This window comes from Oncorhynchus keta, chromosome 7 (assembly GCF_023373465.1).
Source record: "Oncorhynchus keta strain PuntledgeMale-10-30-2019 chromosome 7, Oket_V2, whole genome shotgun sequence".
Taxonomy (NCBI): Eukaryota; Metazoa; Chordata; class Actinopteri; order Salmoniformes; family Salmonidae; genus Oncorhynchus; species Oncorhynchus keta.
In genome coordinates this window covers 35,822,272-35,840,310 of record NC_068427.1, presented here as the reverse complement: position 1 = coordinate 35,840,310, position 18,039 = coordinate 35,822,272, and the positions used below count along the sequence as shown (strand labels likewise).

General features: G+C 40.8%; 1 protein-coding gene across 1 annotated transcript in view; it reads left to right on the top strand.

Annotated features, from left to right (window-relative positions):
• Positions 1 to 18,039, top strand: part of LOC118385852 (low-density lipoprotein receptor-related protein 1B-like) — a 359,442-nt gene that overhangs the window by 156,074 nt on the left and 185,329 nt on the right. Inside the window, exons 29-32 of the mRNA XM_052521799.1 lie at positions 182 to 409; positions 1,863 to 2,037; positions 5,792 to 5,886; positions 8,612 to 8,761. Of these exons, the coding sequence (XP_052377759.1) occupies positions 182 to 409; positions 1,863 to 2,037; positions 5,792 to 5,886; positions 8,612 to 8,761 (648 nt within the window). The remainder of the gene's footprint in view (positions 1 to 181; positions 410 to 1,862; positions 2,038 to 5,791; positions 5,887 to 8,611; positions 8,762 to 18,039) is intronic.

Sequence of the window (18,039 nt, the reverse complement as noted above, 5' to 3'; positions counted from 1 at the left end):
TTTACATATTTATGATTTCATTGGCATTTGTGAAGTATTGACTTGGGATTATGATTAGGGATAAACATTAGCATTTGCATGTCATATCTTACCCCATAACCATATCTGACTAAAAAGTTCAACCGCTTCACAAATCAATGGTCGTCATTGATATTTCTCTCCTAATCTGATTTCTCCATAGTGTTGAAAAGGTTCCTCCTGTACGTCAGGCGGTCAGAGATCCGTGGGGTGGATATTGACAACCCTTACATGAACGTCATGACTGCACTGACTGTCCCTGACATTGATGATGTCACCGTTGTGGATTACGACACCCAGGAGGACCGGATCTACTGGGCGGATGTAAAAACACAGACCATCAAACGGGCCTTCATCAACGGCACCCGCCTGGAGACTGTCATCTCTGGAGGTAGTTAATGGCTGAATCCCAGTATGTAGGGTATGGGGTGCTACTTGAGACACAGGCACTGTCTGTCCTTCATAAGTGTGTAATTCAGAGAGATAATAATGTATCAGAGATGGTTGTGTCATGGTGAGTTACCTTGCCTAAGACATGACGACTCGTGTTAACTCCCCTGAGCTTATTCCCAGGCTTTAGCTCAGTTGGCTAACAGTCTTGTGGGTTGAAGGAACTCTGGGAACAATACTGTATAGGCCATTAAATAACGTAGTGCCAGAGCCTGCCACTCATTTGATTAATAAGATGGATATTTACATTTCGAGAGCTTGGGACTATAAGGTTCTATCTGCAAAAAGGTGATCTGAGATAATTGACTTTAAAGTTCCGAACCCTCATTGGTTTGAATGGTGTCAGCAATTGTTTATCTAGTATTCTTTTGAACTTAACAACATGAATGGGGGTATTTAGAGTACTATATAGGTAGAGAACATTGAACAGAAGAAGATCATGTCAATAACTACATTTTGACAAAAAATGCAGATAGAACCTTATAGTCCCAAGCTCTCAATTTTCTGATTGACATTACGAAGGGATGAAACACTGTCAAGACAAAGGCAGGAAATAACTTCTACGATCATTATTTGTTTTCTTGTGGCTTTGATGGGAATATCTGTTTTGCCAAATTGTATTGCATGAAAGTACGTCATCAAAGAGCAAAAGACAATTGCTGTTTTTCAAGAAGAGCCTCCTCTCTTCTTTCTTTGATTATCCACAGAGCACACCCTAATTCCCATTCTGTAAATTTGTGCCGTAGATTTAATTAATGACCACCTGATAAAGAACAGAACAAAAACCTGCCTGCATATACTTTTTGACACACTCTTATTATAATCTTTACTTTGTTAACACTTATTTTAAGGGTCCATAATAAAGCATTTATAAACCATTTATAAGGCATTTACAAACGTTTGCTCACCATTTATGAATCATGACTCCTGCATTTGTGAATGTTATTCACACGTCTATATATTTCACAAAACATCCTGTGTTGTGTGCTTATTCTTTTACTAGCTCCTTTTACTAGCTCCTACTGTCTACTGTCTACCAATTGCATGTTCATATTTTTGTAAGAAATTACACTGGTCACTCAAAACATTTCTAAAGTATTAATAAAGTATAAATAGCGCTTAATAAATGATGAACACACACTTTATAAATACCTTATAAAATAATGGTTTATTACGCTCCCATAAAATGAAGTGTTATCTTTACTTCCTCTGTATTTAAAAAAATATATAAATATATACATTGTTAGGAAGCATAAACAACATTGAATACCAATGTTTTGGTACCTGTTTGCTGTCCCAAGGTCTGTATATTATCCTGTCTAACTGATGACCAATGTGATTCTGTAAAACTAGATGTTGAATTGACAGCCTCACTCTCTTTGTTATCCCCTCAGATATACTAAACTGCCGTGGGCTGGCGTTAGACTGGCTCTCTAGGAATTTATACTGGCTCAGCTCAGAGAATGACGAGTCTCAAATCAATGCCGCTCGCCTGGATGGTTCCCTGAAGACCTCAGTCATTCATGGGATTGATAAACCAAGGTGCCTTGTTGTGCACCCCACAAAGGGGTAAGTAGATTAAACCAGCATCTGTGTACTTCATCATTATCTACTGGGCTCACCGTCAGCATGGGATTAGGAAAAACAAATATATTCCATTTGTAGACAAGACACTGATAAAAGTACATTTCCAAGCTTCTGTCATGAAAAAAAACACAGAATCTGCAGCAATTATTCAGTGGAAATATTTATATTGTGTGCAATTTAGCCACACAGTATCAACATGAAGAAAGTAAACAGCTCTCTACGACCAAATGATTTAATCCTAATCAGATAGGTTTTTTACATTGGAGATAATATAAGACAAGTAGTGAAAACAATAGAACACTGTGAAAAATCTGGGAAACCAGATTTCATATTCATAGCTGACTTTGAAAGGCCTTTGATAAAGTACGACTGGGATCTATATATAAATGCCTGGACTATTTACATTTTGGAGAATCTCTTATACGATGTGTTAAAGTCATGTATAATAACCCCATGTATAAAATAGTAAATAATGGCAACTTCTCAGAAATAATTAAATTGTCAAAGGGAGTAAAGTAAGGCTGTCCTTTATTAACATATTTATTTATTTATTATGGCCATTGAAATGTTAGCTATTCAAATCAGATCCAACAATAATATCAAGGGATTAGAAATCCAGGGTTTAAAAAAAAGTGTCATTGTACGCTGACGATTCATGTTTTATTTTAAATCTGCCATTTGGATCCCTGCACAGCCTCATAGAGGATCTAGATAATCATTCTAACCTCTCTGGATTAAAACAGAATTATGATAAATGCAACATATTACATATTGGATCTCAAAAAATTAAACTTTTACATTACTGTGTAGTTAAAATGGTCCGACAGTGAAGTGGGCATACTGTACTCGGTATTCATATCCCAAAATAATAATTTCACAACAATACATTTTAATAGAATTTAGCCAAATTATATAAGGTTTTGCTACCATAGAAAGGACAACACCTGTCTATTTGTGGAAAAATCACCCTGATGAATTCTTTAGTCATATTCCAGTTTACCTACTTACTTAATGTGCCTATAGAAAGTCAACACACCCTTTCAAAATGTTCACCTTACTGCCTGAATTGAAAACACATTAAACTGGACTTTTTCCGGCTTTATTAACAAACAGTAACCCACAATATCCAAGTGAATTTTTTTCTTAAAAACTCTGACAATTTATAAAATTAAAGCTGTAAAAAAATACATTATTTGGGTAAGTGAACCCCCTCCCCTTCCTGTAAGGCAACAAAAGTGGAACATTTTGAAATGGGGTGGTGACTTTCTATACCCACTGTATGGCCTTACCTACACCTAACTACTTGTTTTTTAAAATGATATAAGGAAAACATATTCCACTGTTATCTGGAACGGCAAGCCAGGCAAAATTAAATGGACCTATTTATATAATGAATATGAATTCTGAGCGCAGAAATATTAACCTGTTAGACCTATAGGGGCAGTATTTCATTTTTGGATAAAAAGACGTGCCCGTTTTTAGCGCAATATTTTGTCACGAAAAGATGCTCGACTATGCTTGGAATTGATAGTTTTGGAAAGAAGACACTCTGACGTTTCCAGAACTGCAAAGATTTTCACTGTGAGTGCCATAGAACAAAATCTACAGGCAAAACCAAGATGTTTGAGTGACCAGGAAATCAACACGATTTCTGGAGGCACGTTTTCCATGATCTCCTTATATGGCTGTGAATGCGACAGGAATGAAGGTTAACCTCTTAGGCCGACCCACACCGCATGCGGTCGCGTAATCATAGCCTCAAGCTCATTACCATTTAAAAAGTTAAAGTTAAAAGTGAAACAAACATTAGAAGATATATTATGGTTAAACTCAAATATACCAATTGGAATACATTTTTTAAAACTGTATAATCTTTGTAAATGATATCATAAATAGGACTGGTGGAGTTATGTCACACATGCAGTTAACAAACATCAAAAACATAAAACAAACATGGAAACTTCTGCTCTTCAAAATTACAACTAACTGATTGCAGCATTACTGCAAAAATGGAGGAGGCAAGTGGAAAGGTGAGAAGGTAAGGACCTTGTCTGTTGGACCCTGCATTAAAGACCAAAATTGTCTAAAGGAAATTGTGATAAATAAACAATACCACTTTAATTTAAGGACAACAAAATTGACAACTGCACCATACAGGTAGCAAAATACTTAGGAGGAGATTTCCGATGTACCGATTCCATGGCACAAGGTTTATGAACTGATACACAAAACTCCGGATTCAAAACTTACAGTTTTTATATTTTAAATTATTACACAAAATGTTTGCAACCAACAGAATGTTATATATATATATACAGTGCTTTCGAAAAGTATTCAGACCCCTTTTGTTTTTCTAAATGGATTAAGTATAATGTTTCCCTCATCAATCTACACACAATACCCCATAATGAAATGTTTGCAAATGTAAAAAAAAAGAAAAAACGTATTTACGTAAATTCAATTGATTGGACATGATTTGGAAGGCACACACCTGTAAGGTTCCACAGCTGACAGTGCATGTCAGAGCAAAAACCTGGAAATAATGTTGAAGGAATTGTCCGTAGTGCTCCGAGACAGGATTGTGTCGAGGCACGGATCTGTGACAGGGTACCACAAATGTTTGCAGCATTGAAGGTCCCCAAGAACACAGTGGCCTCCACATTCTTAAATGGAAGAAGTTTTGAATCTCCAAGACTCTTCCTAGAGCTGGCCGCCCGGCCAAACTGAGCAATCGGGGGAGAAGGGCCATGGTCAGGGATGTGACCAAGAATCTGGTGGCTCCAGAGTTCCTCTGTGGAGATGGGAGAGAACCTTCCAGAAGGACAACTATCTCTGCAGCACTCCACCAATCAGGCCTTTATGGTAGAGTGGTCAGACGGAAGCCATTCCTCAGTAAAAGGCACATGACAGTCCGCTTGGAGATTGCCAAAAGGCACCTAAAGGACTCTCAGACAATGAGAAACAAGATTCTCCGGTCTGATGAAACCAATATTGAATTATTTGGCCTGAAAACCAAGTGGAGGAAACCTGCCACCATCCCTACAGTGAAGCATTGTGGTGGCAGCATTGTGCTGTGGGGATGTTTTCAGCGGCAGGGACTGGACTACTGGTCAGGATCGAGGAAAAGATGAACGGAGCAAAGTACAGAGAGATCCTTGATGAAAACCTGCTCCAGAGCTCTCAGGACCTCAGACTGGGGCGAAGGTTCACCTTCCAACAGGACAACGGCCCTAATCACATAACAAAGACAATGCAGGAGTGGCTTCGGGACAAGTCTATGACTGTCCTTGAGTGGCCCAGCCAGAGCTCAATCAAACATCTCTGGAGAGACCTGAAAATAGCTGTGCAGCAACGCTCCCCATCCAACCTGACAGAGCTTGGGAGGATCTGCAGAAAAGAATGAGAAAAACTCCACAAATACAGGTGTGACAAGTTTGTAGTGTCATACCCAAGAAGACTGAAAGCTGTAATCACTGCCAAAAGTGCTTATACAAAGTACTGAGTAAAGGGTCTGAATGCTTCTGTACATGTGATTTTATATATATATACATTTGCAAAAATGTCAACTGTTTTTGCATTGTCATTATGGGGTATTGTGTGTAGATTGATGACAAAAAAACGAACTACCGTTTAATACTTTTTAGAATAAGGCTATAACGTAACAAAGTGTGGAAAAAGTAACATGTAATGTGCAATGTGTGTGTAACTGTAGGCTTCTGATGTTCTTTGACTTTAGGAAAATCTACTGGACAGATGGCAACACGATAAACATAGCCAACATGGATGGGAGCAACAGCAAGGTCCTTCACCAGAACCAACGGGAACCAGTCGGTCAGTTGAACATTATAGCTCTGTTTGTTCAGACTGTGGAACACTACTGCTTGTTCCAACACAATGTTTCCAACATTATTTATCATGGGACAGATTCCAATGTCATACACAGGAGCAGTACAACAACCTGGCAGTACCTGCTTTGGCCAATGTAGGGTGTACATTTGAGGACTTCCCTAGTCCTGATAACGAAAGGCCTAAAATGAACACAATACATATTTCTACCTGCATTTCCCCTGATCATAAGCACTGGTTTCTTCTATTCTTTATAAAGCAAAATTACAAATGGTTGGGATTTAAATAATTTGCTACTAACTGAAAACATAATCTGCTGCCATACACAGTTGTTCAACCTGAAGCTTGTATACTCAGATGATACAAGCTTCAGTGAACAATGGTGCATCTGCAGGTTCATGCATCAAGCAGCTGTTCTGTTCTCACTGCATATGTAGACCTGAAAGATCAAGTCTTCACGTTCTCAGTTAAACACAGTATCATTGTATTTGATGGGTCTCAATCGGGTTGACTTGATGGGCCCTGTCAGAAATATAAATTGATGGTTCACAATATACATCACATTACATAATGTATGATGATGGGCCGGACCTGCGAACGGGAGTAAATTATTGATGTGTTGTGACTGTGAATCTGCCTTCCATAAATCCACACACACACACACACACACACACACACACACACACACACACACACACACACACACACACACACACACACACACACACACACACACACACACACACACACACACACACACACACACACACACACAAAGCTGTTCATAGACACAAAATAGCCTCCAGTTGCCACCATCAATTGTGCCGTTCTGTCAAATCCCATCATGTCCGCTGGAGATTGGTCAAATTGTTTATAATGTCAAGTAGAGGTCATAGAGATATCCCAGGCAGGCCGCGACGAATCATTCCCACACACACACACACACACACACACACACACACACACACACACACACACACACACACACGCACACATGCAAACACACACGCACACATGCAAACACACACACACACACACACACACACACACACACACACACACACAAAAACACACACTCGCAAACACATAGGCATGCACACACTCACAAACACAGCCACAAGTACACACCCACATTAACACTGAATCCTATAGATACAAATAAAGGCCCATATGGAGTCACATCCCAGGTCGCAAAAAGTATTCCAACAATCTCACACATCCTCACAGTATCATCTCCGTGCCAAAGAAAGGGAAAGTAACTGGACTGAATGACTATTGACACGTAGCACTCGCTTCCGTCATCATGAAGTGCAGTTAAAGATCACATCACCTCCTCACTTCCTCCCTCCCCGACACACTCAACCCTCTCCAATTTGCCTACCACCCAAAAGATCCACAGACGATGCAATCACCACTGTTCTGCACGCTGCCCTCACCCACCTGGACAAGAGGGATGCATATGTGAGGATGCTATTCATAGACTACAGCTTGGCCTTCAATACCATGGTGCCCTCTAAACTCACCACAATGCTCACGGCCCTGGGACTGAACTCAGCCCTATGGAGGAGTTCCCGACAGGCCTCCCCCAAGTGGTGATGGCAGGCAACATTACCTCCTCCAAACCCTCCTCCATAAGGGTTTGCCCTCAGTCCCCTCCTGTACTCCCTGTATACCCATGACTGTGTGGCCTCACAACACCATCATCAAGTTCACTGATGATATGACAGTAGTAGGCCTGATTACGAACAACCACGAGATGGCCTACATGGAGGAGGTTGGCACTCTGACGGTGTGGTGCCAGGTGAACAACATATCCCTCAATGTTAGCAAAACAAAGGGGCTGATAGTGGATTTTAGGAAGAACCAGGCTGGGTACGCCCACATCCTCATCAATGGAGCCGCCGTGGAGACGGTTAAAAACACATCTGAAATGGTCAAACCACACGGACACAGTCGGGAAGAAAGCACGACAGTGACTCTTCAACTTCAGGAGGCTGAAGAAATTTGTCATGTCTCATTGGGCCCTCATGTGTTCTACAGGAGTACCATTGAGAGCATACTGTCGGGCTGCATCACAGCTTGATACGGCAACTTCAACGCTGCGGACCACAAGGCGCTACAGAGGGTGGTACACTCAGCCGAACACACCATTGGGTGCACACTGCCTACCCTCCAGGACACCGAGAACATCAGGTGTTGCAAGAAGGCCAAGAAGATCATCAGGAACCTCAGCCACCCGAGCCACGGCCTGTTCTCCCCGCTTCCGTCACTCAGACATGGGCAGTACAGGAGTACATGGTTCGCACTAACAGACTGGCCAATATATTCTACAGCCAAACCATCAGGCTGCTGAATAGCAGCCTACGGACAATTACCCTGCCCACACCCCAATTAGCATTATACTGTATGTATGTATCCTTGTCACAGTTGTAAACATGTACCGTACATATATATAGTGTGTTTTATTGCTTTATTATTATTGTTTCATTCTGTACTGTTGGAGCTTAAGTATTTCACTGCACACTGCAAGTAGGCTACATCTGCAACCCTGTGTCATTAAATAAAAAATCATCTAATCAAAGAAACACACATATTATACATCTGACTTGAAAAATTAAATTCACTATATTTCACCACTCACCAGATTTTCATTTTATAGTGACACAAAGGTTTAATACCTATTATTAACCCTGTCATTCTTCTCCCCCAGGTCTCTCCATAGATTATACAGCCAACAAGCTGTACTGGATCAGCTCTGGTAATGGCACTATCAACAGGTGCAATGTGGACGGTAGTGGTCTGGAGGTGCTGGAGAGCATGAAGAGGGAGCTAACCAAAGCCTCAGCATTGGCCGTTATGGGTGAGTAGTGGCTAGTTCCAAACGTAGTGTACCCACATCCAATGTCCTTTGTAGCTCAGTTGGTAGAGCATGGCACTTGTAATGGCAGGGTTGTGGGATAGATTCCTGGGACTACCCCTTTATAAATGTATGGTTCCATTACTGTAAGGAGCTTTGGATAAAAGCATGTGCTAAATTGCATATATTAATGACTTGTAGGTGCTGGGTACACATAATAGAAACTCAGGAAATAAAGAATATATACCTGCACATTGATGAAGGCTCCCGCTGTTGTATTGTGCAATGTTTCGACCTGAAGGCCTTTATCAGGCTTGAATAGTGGAAAATGTCAGTCAATGCATCAGATCCAGGTCATGGATTAAGGGAGAACGTGGGGAGGATTAGGGCCTAGGTGTGGTGTATGTTGCTAGTTAAGTGGCTCGTGGATAAAGCCATTTAACCAATACTATGTTTTGACTGACAGTTCTGCTTCACTCTGTGTGAAATTGTCTGGGAATTAGATCATTAAAACACTGGTTGGAGCTGCAGCTTGACTGATGATAGATTGTTTTGGAATTAGAATGGATTTGGATGGCCATTGTGTAGTGTTGTTGCTTGGTATCAGTGCTGGATGCAATATGTTGGAAGATCCATCACTTAGATTTGTGTGTGTGTTTGTGTGTTTGTTTCATAAGGAAATGTGCTGAAACATTATATTTCTCCAACATGGTCCTTCTTTTCAATAAGATGACATTTTTTTCTCAATACCATTTGTTTTGTTGTGTCATTGCACTTTACATAATACAAAGACTCATGAATGAATGAACTGATTCCCAAACTTGATGACACGTTCATACAGAAGGCTATGTGTAATCACAGTCTACATTAAGTTGAAAAGTTTGAAAGGAGTTTGGAATCTGTGAATGCATCTTTTTCAAAAAACATTTATACATTGTGGGAATATAAATTAAAATGTTATCATTCTCTATTCTTTTTCCTCCACTGGCAACTAGTCAGCAGCACGGTAGTACTTAAATTGAAGAGGAAAGTAAAGTTTGGCCTCAGAGGATGACAAAACATATGCCAAACATCCAAGTAGGGGAATGTTAATGGGATTGATTTAAGACCAGATGGAAAGGGAAAGTAAGACCACAGTGTCTCATAAGACATTTAATTCAGCACAAAGCATCTGGCTTCTTAATTGCATTACATTCGATACACCATTTTGGATTCAGGATGCTTTTTTTTTTAAACTACACTTCCTAACAGTTACAATCTGGACAATTGGGAGGAAGCTTCTTGCTGTATGAAGGTACATGTATGTTTGCCAGGAGTCGTAATGAGAAGCAGTCACAGAATGTAGATTTTTTTTTAACTTGGTGTTTACGGTCAGAAACGTTGTCAGAGGAACATTCACTGTCCTTTGATACACTGTACAGTATTTAGGCATTCCTCGTTCCTCCGTGAACAAATGTGTGTCTCTCTCTCGCTGTGAGTTTAAAAATATCTAATTAGGCTGTCAGAAAGTGAAGAAATTAGTATAGAAGTTTGATTCGTTACTTTATAGTGTCTGCTTAGATTCTGGATGTATGGAACGAATATGACAATACATTCACTTCATATATTAAAAACACTTTTTAAGTTGGCAACCATTTTAGAGTTTTACTTTACGGAGGAAGTACTGTAAAGTAAAATGTTCTTGCTGTTAAAATGGAGACCGAGTTGGATACTTCATTATCTCATTCCACAAAATGTGAACCAAAATGCAAGGTGACAAAGATTAATGCCCTGATCAAAGCAGTAGAAACTTCCAGTAGAACAGTGGAATGATGTGTTCACAACAAGCCATCTATCACACAGTTTGGTTGTAATGCTTTTCATTGCTTTGACTGGGATATTCCTATTCTGCCAAAGAAAGAGAACAATTGTGCAATGGTTTTATATTATGACTGTTTATGTTTAATTGTTTATGTATTTGCAACTTTATAGCAATTTGGATTTAATTTCAAATCACATATGAGGTTTTTTATTCAACCGAAAATGAAAACCAACAAACTGAACAGACACAAACAGTCAACACCACATAATGTCATATAAAGATCTCCAGGCCATGATACATCTGAATGAAAAACAGAGCATTTAGTAGATTATAGACATTGGTTTAAGTGTAGTGTTAATAAAAATGTCCCTACCATCATATCTAAGCAAATATGAAACCAATATCGATGGAAGTTCATAAATCAGCTTGCCTGGAGGTACACAACACACTCCCCACCTCTCATTGAATCAAATCAAACGTTATTTGTCACATGCACCGAATACAACAGGTGTAGAGTAGACCGTAGAGTGAAATGCTTACTTACAAGCCCTTAAACAACAATGCAGTTGTAAGAATTTTTTTTTTAAAAAGTAAGAGATAAGAGTAACAAATCATTAAAGAGCAGCAGTGAATAACAATAGCGTAGCTATATACAGGGGGTACCAGTACAGAGTCAATGTGCGGGGGCACCGGTGTCAAGGTAATTGAAGTAATATTTACATGTAGGTAGAGTTATTAGTGTGACTATGCATAGATAATAACAGAGAGTAGCAGCAGTGTAAAAGAGGGGGGCAATGCAAAAAGTCTGGGTAGCCTTTTAATTAGATGTTCAGGAGTCTTATGGCTTGAGGGTAGAAGCTGTTTAGAAGCCTCTTGGACCTAGACTTGGTGCTCCGGTACCGCTTGCCGTGCAGTAGCAGAGAGAACAGTCTATGACTAAGGTGGCTGGAGTCTTTGACAATTTTTAGGGCCTTCCTCTGACACCACCTGGTATAGAGCTCCTGGATGGCAGGCAGCTTGGCCCTGGTGATGTACTGGGCCATATGCACTACCATCTGTAGCACCTTGCAGTCGGAGGCCGAGTAGTTGCCATACCAGGCAATGATGCAACCCTTCAGGATGCTCTCGATGGTGCAGCTGTAGAACCTTTTGAGGATCTGAGGACGCATGCCAAAAATGTTCAGTCTCCTGAGGAGGAATAGGTTTGTCGTGCCCTCTTCACGACTGTCTTGGTGTGCATGGGCCACAATAGTTTGTTGGTGATGTGGATGCCAAGGAACTTGATGCTGTCAACCTGCTCCACTACAACCCTGTCAATGAGAGTGGGGGCGAGCTTGGTCCTCCTTTTCCTGTAGTCCACAATCTTCTCCTTTGTATATTGATCACGTTGAGGGAGAGGTTGTTGTCCTTGCACCACACGTTCAGGTTTCTGACCTCCTCCCTATAGGCTATCTCATCATTTTCAGTGATCAGACCTACCACTGTTGTGTCATCAGCAAATTTAATGATGGTGTTGGAGTTGTGCCTGACCTTGCAGTCATGAGTGAACAGGGATTACAGGAGGGGGACCGAGCACGCACCCCTGAGGTGACCCCATGTTGAGGTTCAGCATGACGGATGTGTTGTTACCTACCTTTACCACCTGGGGGCGGCCCATCAGGAAGTCCAAAATCCAGTTGCAGAGGGATGTGTTCAGTCCCAGGGTCCTTAACTTAGTGATGAGCTTTGAGGGCACTATGGTGTTGAACGCTGAGCTGTAGTCCATGAATAGCATTCTCACATATGTGTTCCTTTTTGTCCAGGTGTGAAAGAGCAGTGTGGAGTGCAATAGAGATTGCATCATCTCTGGATCTGTTGGTGCGGTATGCAAATAGGAGTGGGTCTAGGGTTTCTGGGATAGTGGTGTTGATGTGCGCCATGACCAGCATTTCAATGCATTTCATGGCTACAGACGTGAGTGCTACAGTTTGGTAGTTATTTAGGCAGGTTACCTTAGTGTTCTTGGGCACAGGGACTATGGTGGTCTGCTTGAAACATGTTGGTATTACAGACTCAGACAGGGAGAGGTTGAAAATGTCAGTGAAGACTCTTGACAGTTGGTAGGCGCATGCTCAGAGTACACATTCTGGTAATCTGTCTGGCCCTGCAGCCTTGTGAATGTTGGCTGTGGAGAGCGTGATCACACAGTCGCCCGGAACAGCTTGAGCTCTCATGCATGTTTCAGTGTTACTTGCCTCGAAGTGAGCATAGAAGGTATTTCGCTCACCTGGTAGGTTTGTGTCACTGGGCAGCTCTCAGCTGTGCTTCCCTTTATAGACTGTAATAGTTTGCTTGCCCTGCCACATCCGACAAGCATCAGAGCCGGTGTATTTGATCTTACTTCTGTAATGTAATGCCTTTTTGATGGTTCATCAGAGGGCATAGTGGGATTTCTTATATGCTTCCGGGTTAGAGTCACACTCCTTGAAAGCTGCAGCTTCATTCTTTAGCTCAGAGCGAATGTTTTCTGTAATCCATGGCTTCTGGTTGGGGTATGTGTGTAAAGTCACTGTGGGGATGACGTTATCGATGCACTTAATATATATGCCATTTATCAGACGCTTTTATCCAAAGCGACTTACAGTCATGTGTGCATACATTCTACGTATGGGTGGTCCCGGGGATCGAACCCACTACCCTGGCGTTACAAGCGCCATGCTCTACCAACTGAGCTACAGAAGGACCACTTCTTAATGAAGCCGGTGACTGATGTGGTGTACTCCTCAATGCCATCGGAAATACCCGGAATGTATTCCATTCTGTGCTAGCAAAACAGTCCTGTAGTTTAGCATCTCCTTCATTCATTCAATTTTTGCATGTAAGCAGGAATCAGGAGGGTAGAATTATGGTCAGATTTGCCAAATGGAGGGCAAGGGAGAGCTTTGTACTCGTTTCTGTGTGTGGAGTAAAGGTGGTCTAGAGTTTTTTCCCTCTGGTTGCACTTCTTAGGGATAGTGTCTTATATCGGCTGAAAGATTAAATTATTGTTAATCTAACTTCACTGTCCGATTTACAGTAGTTATTACAGCGAAAACATGCCATGCGATTGTTTGAGGTCGGCGCCCCACATCAAAATATTTTTCCACCGGCACAGGGTTCATACATTCACAAATAACCATTAAATACTTACTCTTTGAAAATCTTCCTCTGATTTGTCGTCCAAAGGGTCCCAGCTATAACAAGTACTGTCGTTTTGTTAGATAAAATCCTCCATTATATCCCAAAAAGTCCATTTCGTTGGCGCCATCGAGTTGAGTAATCGACTCATTCAACACGCAGAGAAAGAAATCCAAATATCTTCCCCTAAACTTTGTTTCAACAACTCAAAATACATTTATATTAACTCCTCAGATACCCTAAAATGTAATCAAACTATACTATTTCTTACTGGAAGAAGTTTTAGTAGGTGTGTAATTTCGTCATGGCGCGCGCAAACAAGAATTTCCAAGACTGTGTCCATCTGCAAAAACATATATTTCTTATTCATTTTTGAAGGTACATGCCTGAAACCTTGAACATAGCCTTCTGAAACCGTGTGGAAGCCATGGGAATTGCATCAAGGGAGCTCATTTTCAATATGACCTTACTCTTGCATTTCTAAGAGGATAGTCTCTCCAAAACAAAGAAAGTCAGGTTGGTTTTTCTTTGGATTTTCTCCTACCATATATATATATATATATATATAATAGATATCTGTTATATTCACCTGCATTAGTTTTTTACATTTCTACAAACTTCAAAGTCTTTCCTTTCCAATGGTACCAATTATATGCATATCCTGGCTTCAGGGCCTGAGCTATAGGCAGTTTAGTTTGGGCACGTCATTCAGACAGGAAGTGTAGAAAAAAGGGGCGTAGCCCTAAGTTAACATGCTGATAGAAATTAGGTAAAACTGATTTAAGTTTTCTTGCATTAACCTCTCTGAATCACCCATCCCGGATCCGGGATAATTGTCATCAGCAACGCTGAATAGCACAGCGCCACAGTCAAGTAATATTACTAGAAAATATTCACATTCATGAAATCACAAGTGCAATATTGCAAAACACTGCTTAGCCTTTTGTTAATCCACCTGTCCTCTCAGATTTTGACATTATGCTTTACAGCGAAAGCAATACAAGCGTTTATGTAAGTTTATCGCTCAACAAAATAATAAGTATACTTAGCATCAGGTAACTTGGTCACGAAAATCAGAAAAACAGAAAAACAATCAAATTAATCGTTTACCTTTGATGATCTTCGGATGTTTTCACTCACGAGACTCCCAGTTAGACAACAAATGTTCCTTTTGTTCCATAAAGATATTTTTTATATCTGTCACGCCCTGGTCGAAGTATTTTGTGTTTTTATTCATGTATTTGGTCAGGCCAGGGTGTGACATGGGTTTTTGTATGTGGTGTGTAGCTTAGTGGGGTTGTAGCTTAGTGGGGTGTTCTAGGAAAGTCTATGGCTGTCTGAAGTGGTTCTCAATCAGAGGCAGGTGTTTATCGTTGTCTCTGATTGGGAACCATATTTAGGCAGCCATATTCTTTGGTTGTATTGTGGGTGATTGTCCTGAGTGTCTTGATGTCCTTGTTCGATGTTAGTTGACACATGAATAGGCTGTTTTCGGTTTTCGTTTCGTTTATTGTTTTGTAGTGTTCGTGTTTAGTCGTGTTTACGTTTGTTTAAATAAACATGGATCGCAATCGACACGCTGCAGTTTGGTCCAACTCTCCTTCACCATATGAAAACCGTGACAATATCCAAATACCTCCGTTAGTTTGGTGCGTTATGCCCAGGAATCCACCGGAAAGAGCGGTCACGACAACGCAGACAAAAATTCCAAATTATATCCATAATGTCCACAGAAACATGTCAAACGTTTTTTTATAATCAATCCTCAGGGTGTTTTTCAAATATCTATTCGATATAATTCAACCGGGACAGTTGACTTTTCCCTGGGAGTAACAATGGCCGCCTTTCTCTTTTGCGCACAACTCACTCTGAGAGCCCCCACGTATCCACTTACGCAATGTGGTCGTTCACACTCATTCTTCAAAATAAAAGCCTGAAACTATGTCTAAAGGCTGTTGACACCTTAGGGAAGCCATAGAAAAAGGAATCTGGTCGATATCCCTTTAAATGGGCAATAGGGATGCATAAGAACGTATATTTTCCTCACTAACTTTAAACATCAGCTAACTGATCGCTGCAGCTGTACATAGCCCATCTGTAAATAGCCCACCCAATCTACCTACCTCATCCCCATATTGTTTTAATGCAGTTTTCTGCTCTTGCACACCAGTATTTCTACTTGCATATCATATCTGCTCATCTATCACCCCAGTGTTAATTTTCTAAATTGTAATTATTTCGCTACTATGGCCTATTTATTGCATTACCTCCTCCCGCCATTTGCACACACTGTATATAGGCTTTCTTTTTTTCTATTGTGTTATTGACTGTATGCTTGTTTATTCCATGTGTAACTCTGTGTTGTTGTTTATGTCGCACTGCTTTGCTTTATCTTGGCCAGGTCGCAGTTGTAAAAGAGAACTGGTTCTCAACTAGCTTACCTGGTTAAATAAAGGTGAAATAAAAATGTAAAAGATCGTATTTTTGGGAGAAATGTCCTCTGGTCTGATGAAACAAGACATAGAACTGTTTGGCCATAATGACCATCGTTATGTTTGGAGGAAAAAGGGGGAGGCTTGCAAGCCAAATAAACTCATCCCAACCGTGAAGGTCGGGGGTGGCAGCATCATGTTGTGGGGGTGCTTTGCTGCAGGAGGGACTGGTGCACTTCAGAAAATACATGGCATCATGAGGTAGGACAATTATGTGGATATATTGAAGCAACATCTCAAGACATCAGTCAGGAAGTTACAACTTGGTCACAAATGGGTCTTCCAAGTGGACAATGACCCCATGCATGTCTCCAAAGTTGTGGCAAAATGGCTTAAGGACAACAAAGTCAAGGTATTGGAGTGGCCTTCACAAAGCCCTGACCTCAACCCTATAGAACATTTGTGGGCAGAACATAAAAATGTGTGTGAGCAAGGAGGCCTACAAACATTCCTCCTGACCAGCTCTGTTAGGAGGAATGGGCCAAAATTCACCCAATTTATTGTGGGAAGCTTGTGGAAGGCTGCCTGAAACGTTTGACCCAAGTTAAACAATTTAAAGGCAATGCTACCAAATACTTCTGACCCACTGGGAATGTGATGAAAGAAATAAAAGTTGAAATAAATAATTATCTCTACTATTGTTCTGACATTTCACATTCTTAAAATAAAGTGGTGATCCTAACTGACCTAAGACAGGGAATTTTTACTCTGATTAATTGTCAGGAATTGTGAAACTGAGTTTAAATGTATTTGGCTAAGGTGTATGTAAACTTCCGACTTCAACTGTAGATAGTGTGGTCTGCAGTTTGTCATGACATACTCTTCTCGGGTGAGCAAAACCTCAAGACTTCCTTCGATGTCATGCCCCAGCTTTTGTTTACAAATATGCATAGGCCCCCACCCCATGTCTTACCAGAGGCTGCTGTTCTATCCTGCTGATAGAGTGTATAACCCGCCAACTGTATTTTATTAATGTTGTTCAGCTACGACTCGGTGAAACATAAGACATTGCCGTTTTTAATGTCCTGTTTATTTTCCAACGATTGAACGTTAGCTAACTTTGAGGATGGTAAAGGCAAATTAGACACTTGTTTCCTGGTCCTCACAAGGTACCCCGATCTCTTTCCGTGAAATCTCAGTTTCTTTCTCCAGCGAATGACGGGATTGAGGGCCTGTACGGGTGTTTGGAGTATATCCTTCCCATCCGACTCATTAAAGATCAATTCTTCATCCAATTTGAGGTGAGTAATCACTGTTCTGATGTCCAGAAGTTATTTTTGGTCATGTTTGGCATCTACTGACCAAAAACGTATGTTATTAGATTTTTTTTTCAATGACATGTTTTACTAAAATAATGTTTAAGGAAATACAGAAATACTTTACTTTGTACCAATACTTTTGGCTGCTTGAGAAGATTTGAATCTTCAGCAACCTGCCTACGCATAGTTTGAAGTACAATACCAACATTGGGCTCCCTCCCAAGTGGCACAGTGGTCTAAAGCACAGCTTTTCAGTGCTAGCGGTGTCACTACAGACCCTGGTTTGATTCCAGGCTGTATCACAACTAGCCGTGATTGGGAGTCCCCATAGGGCGGCGCACAATTGGCCCAGCGTCGGCCGGGTTAGAGTTTGGCCGGGGTAGGCCATCATTGTAAATAAGAATTAGTCCTTAACCGACTTGACTGGTTAATTTTTCTTTTAAATAGCTACTGTAGTAGGTCAAAGCTGTGTGCTGGAAAACCTTGGTATAGCATGGGTGGAGTAGGCATTGTGGTGCTCATGTGAATTTCCTTTCTGTTTTGACATCAGATCCATGCCTATTCTCACTTAAA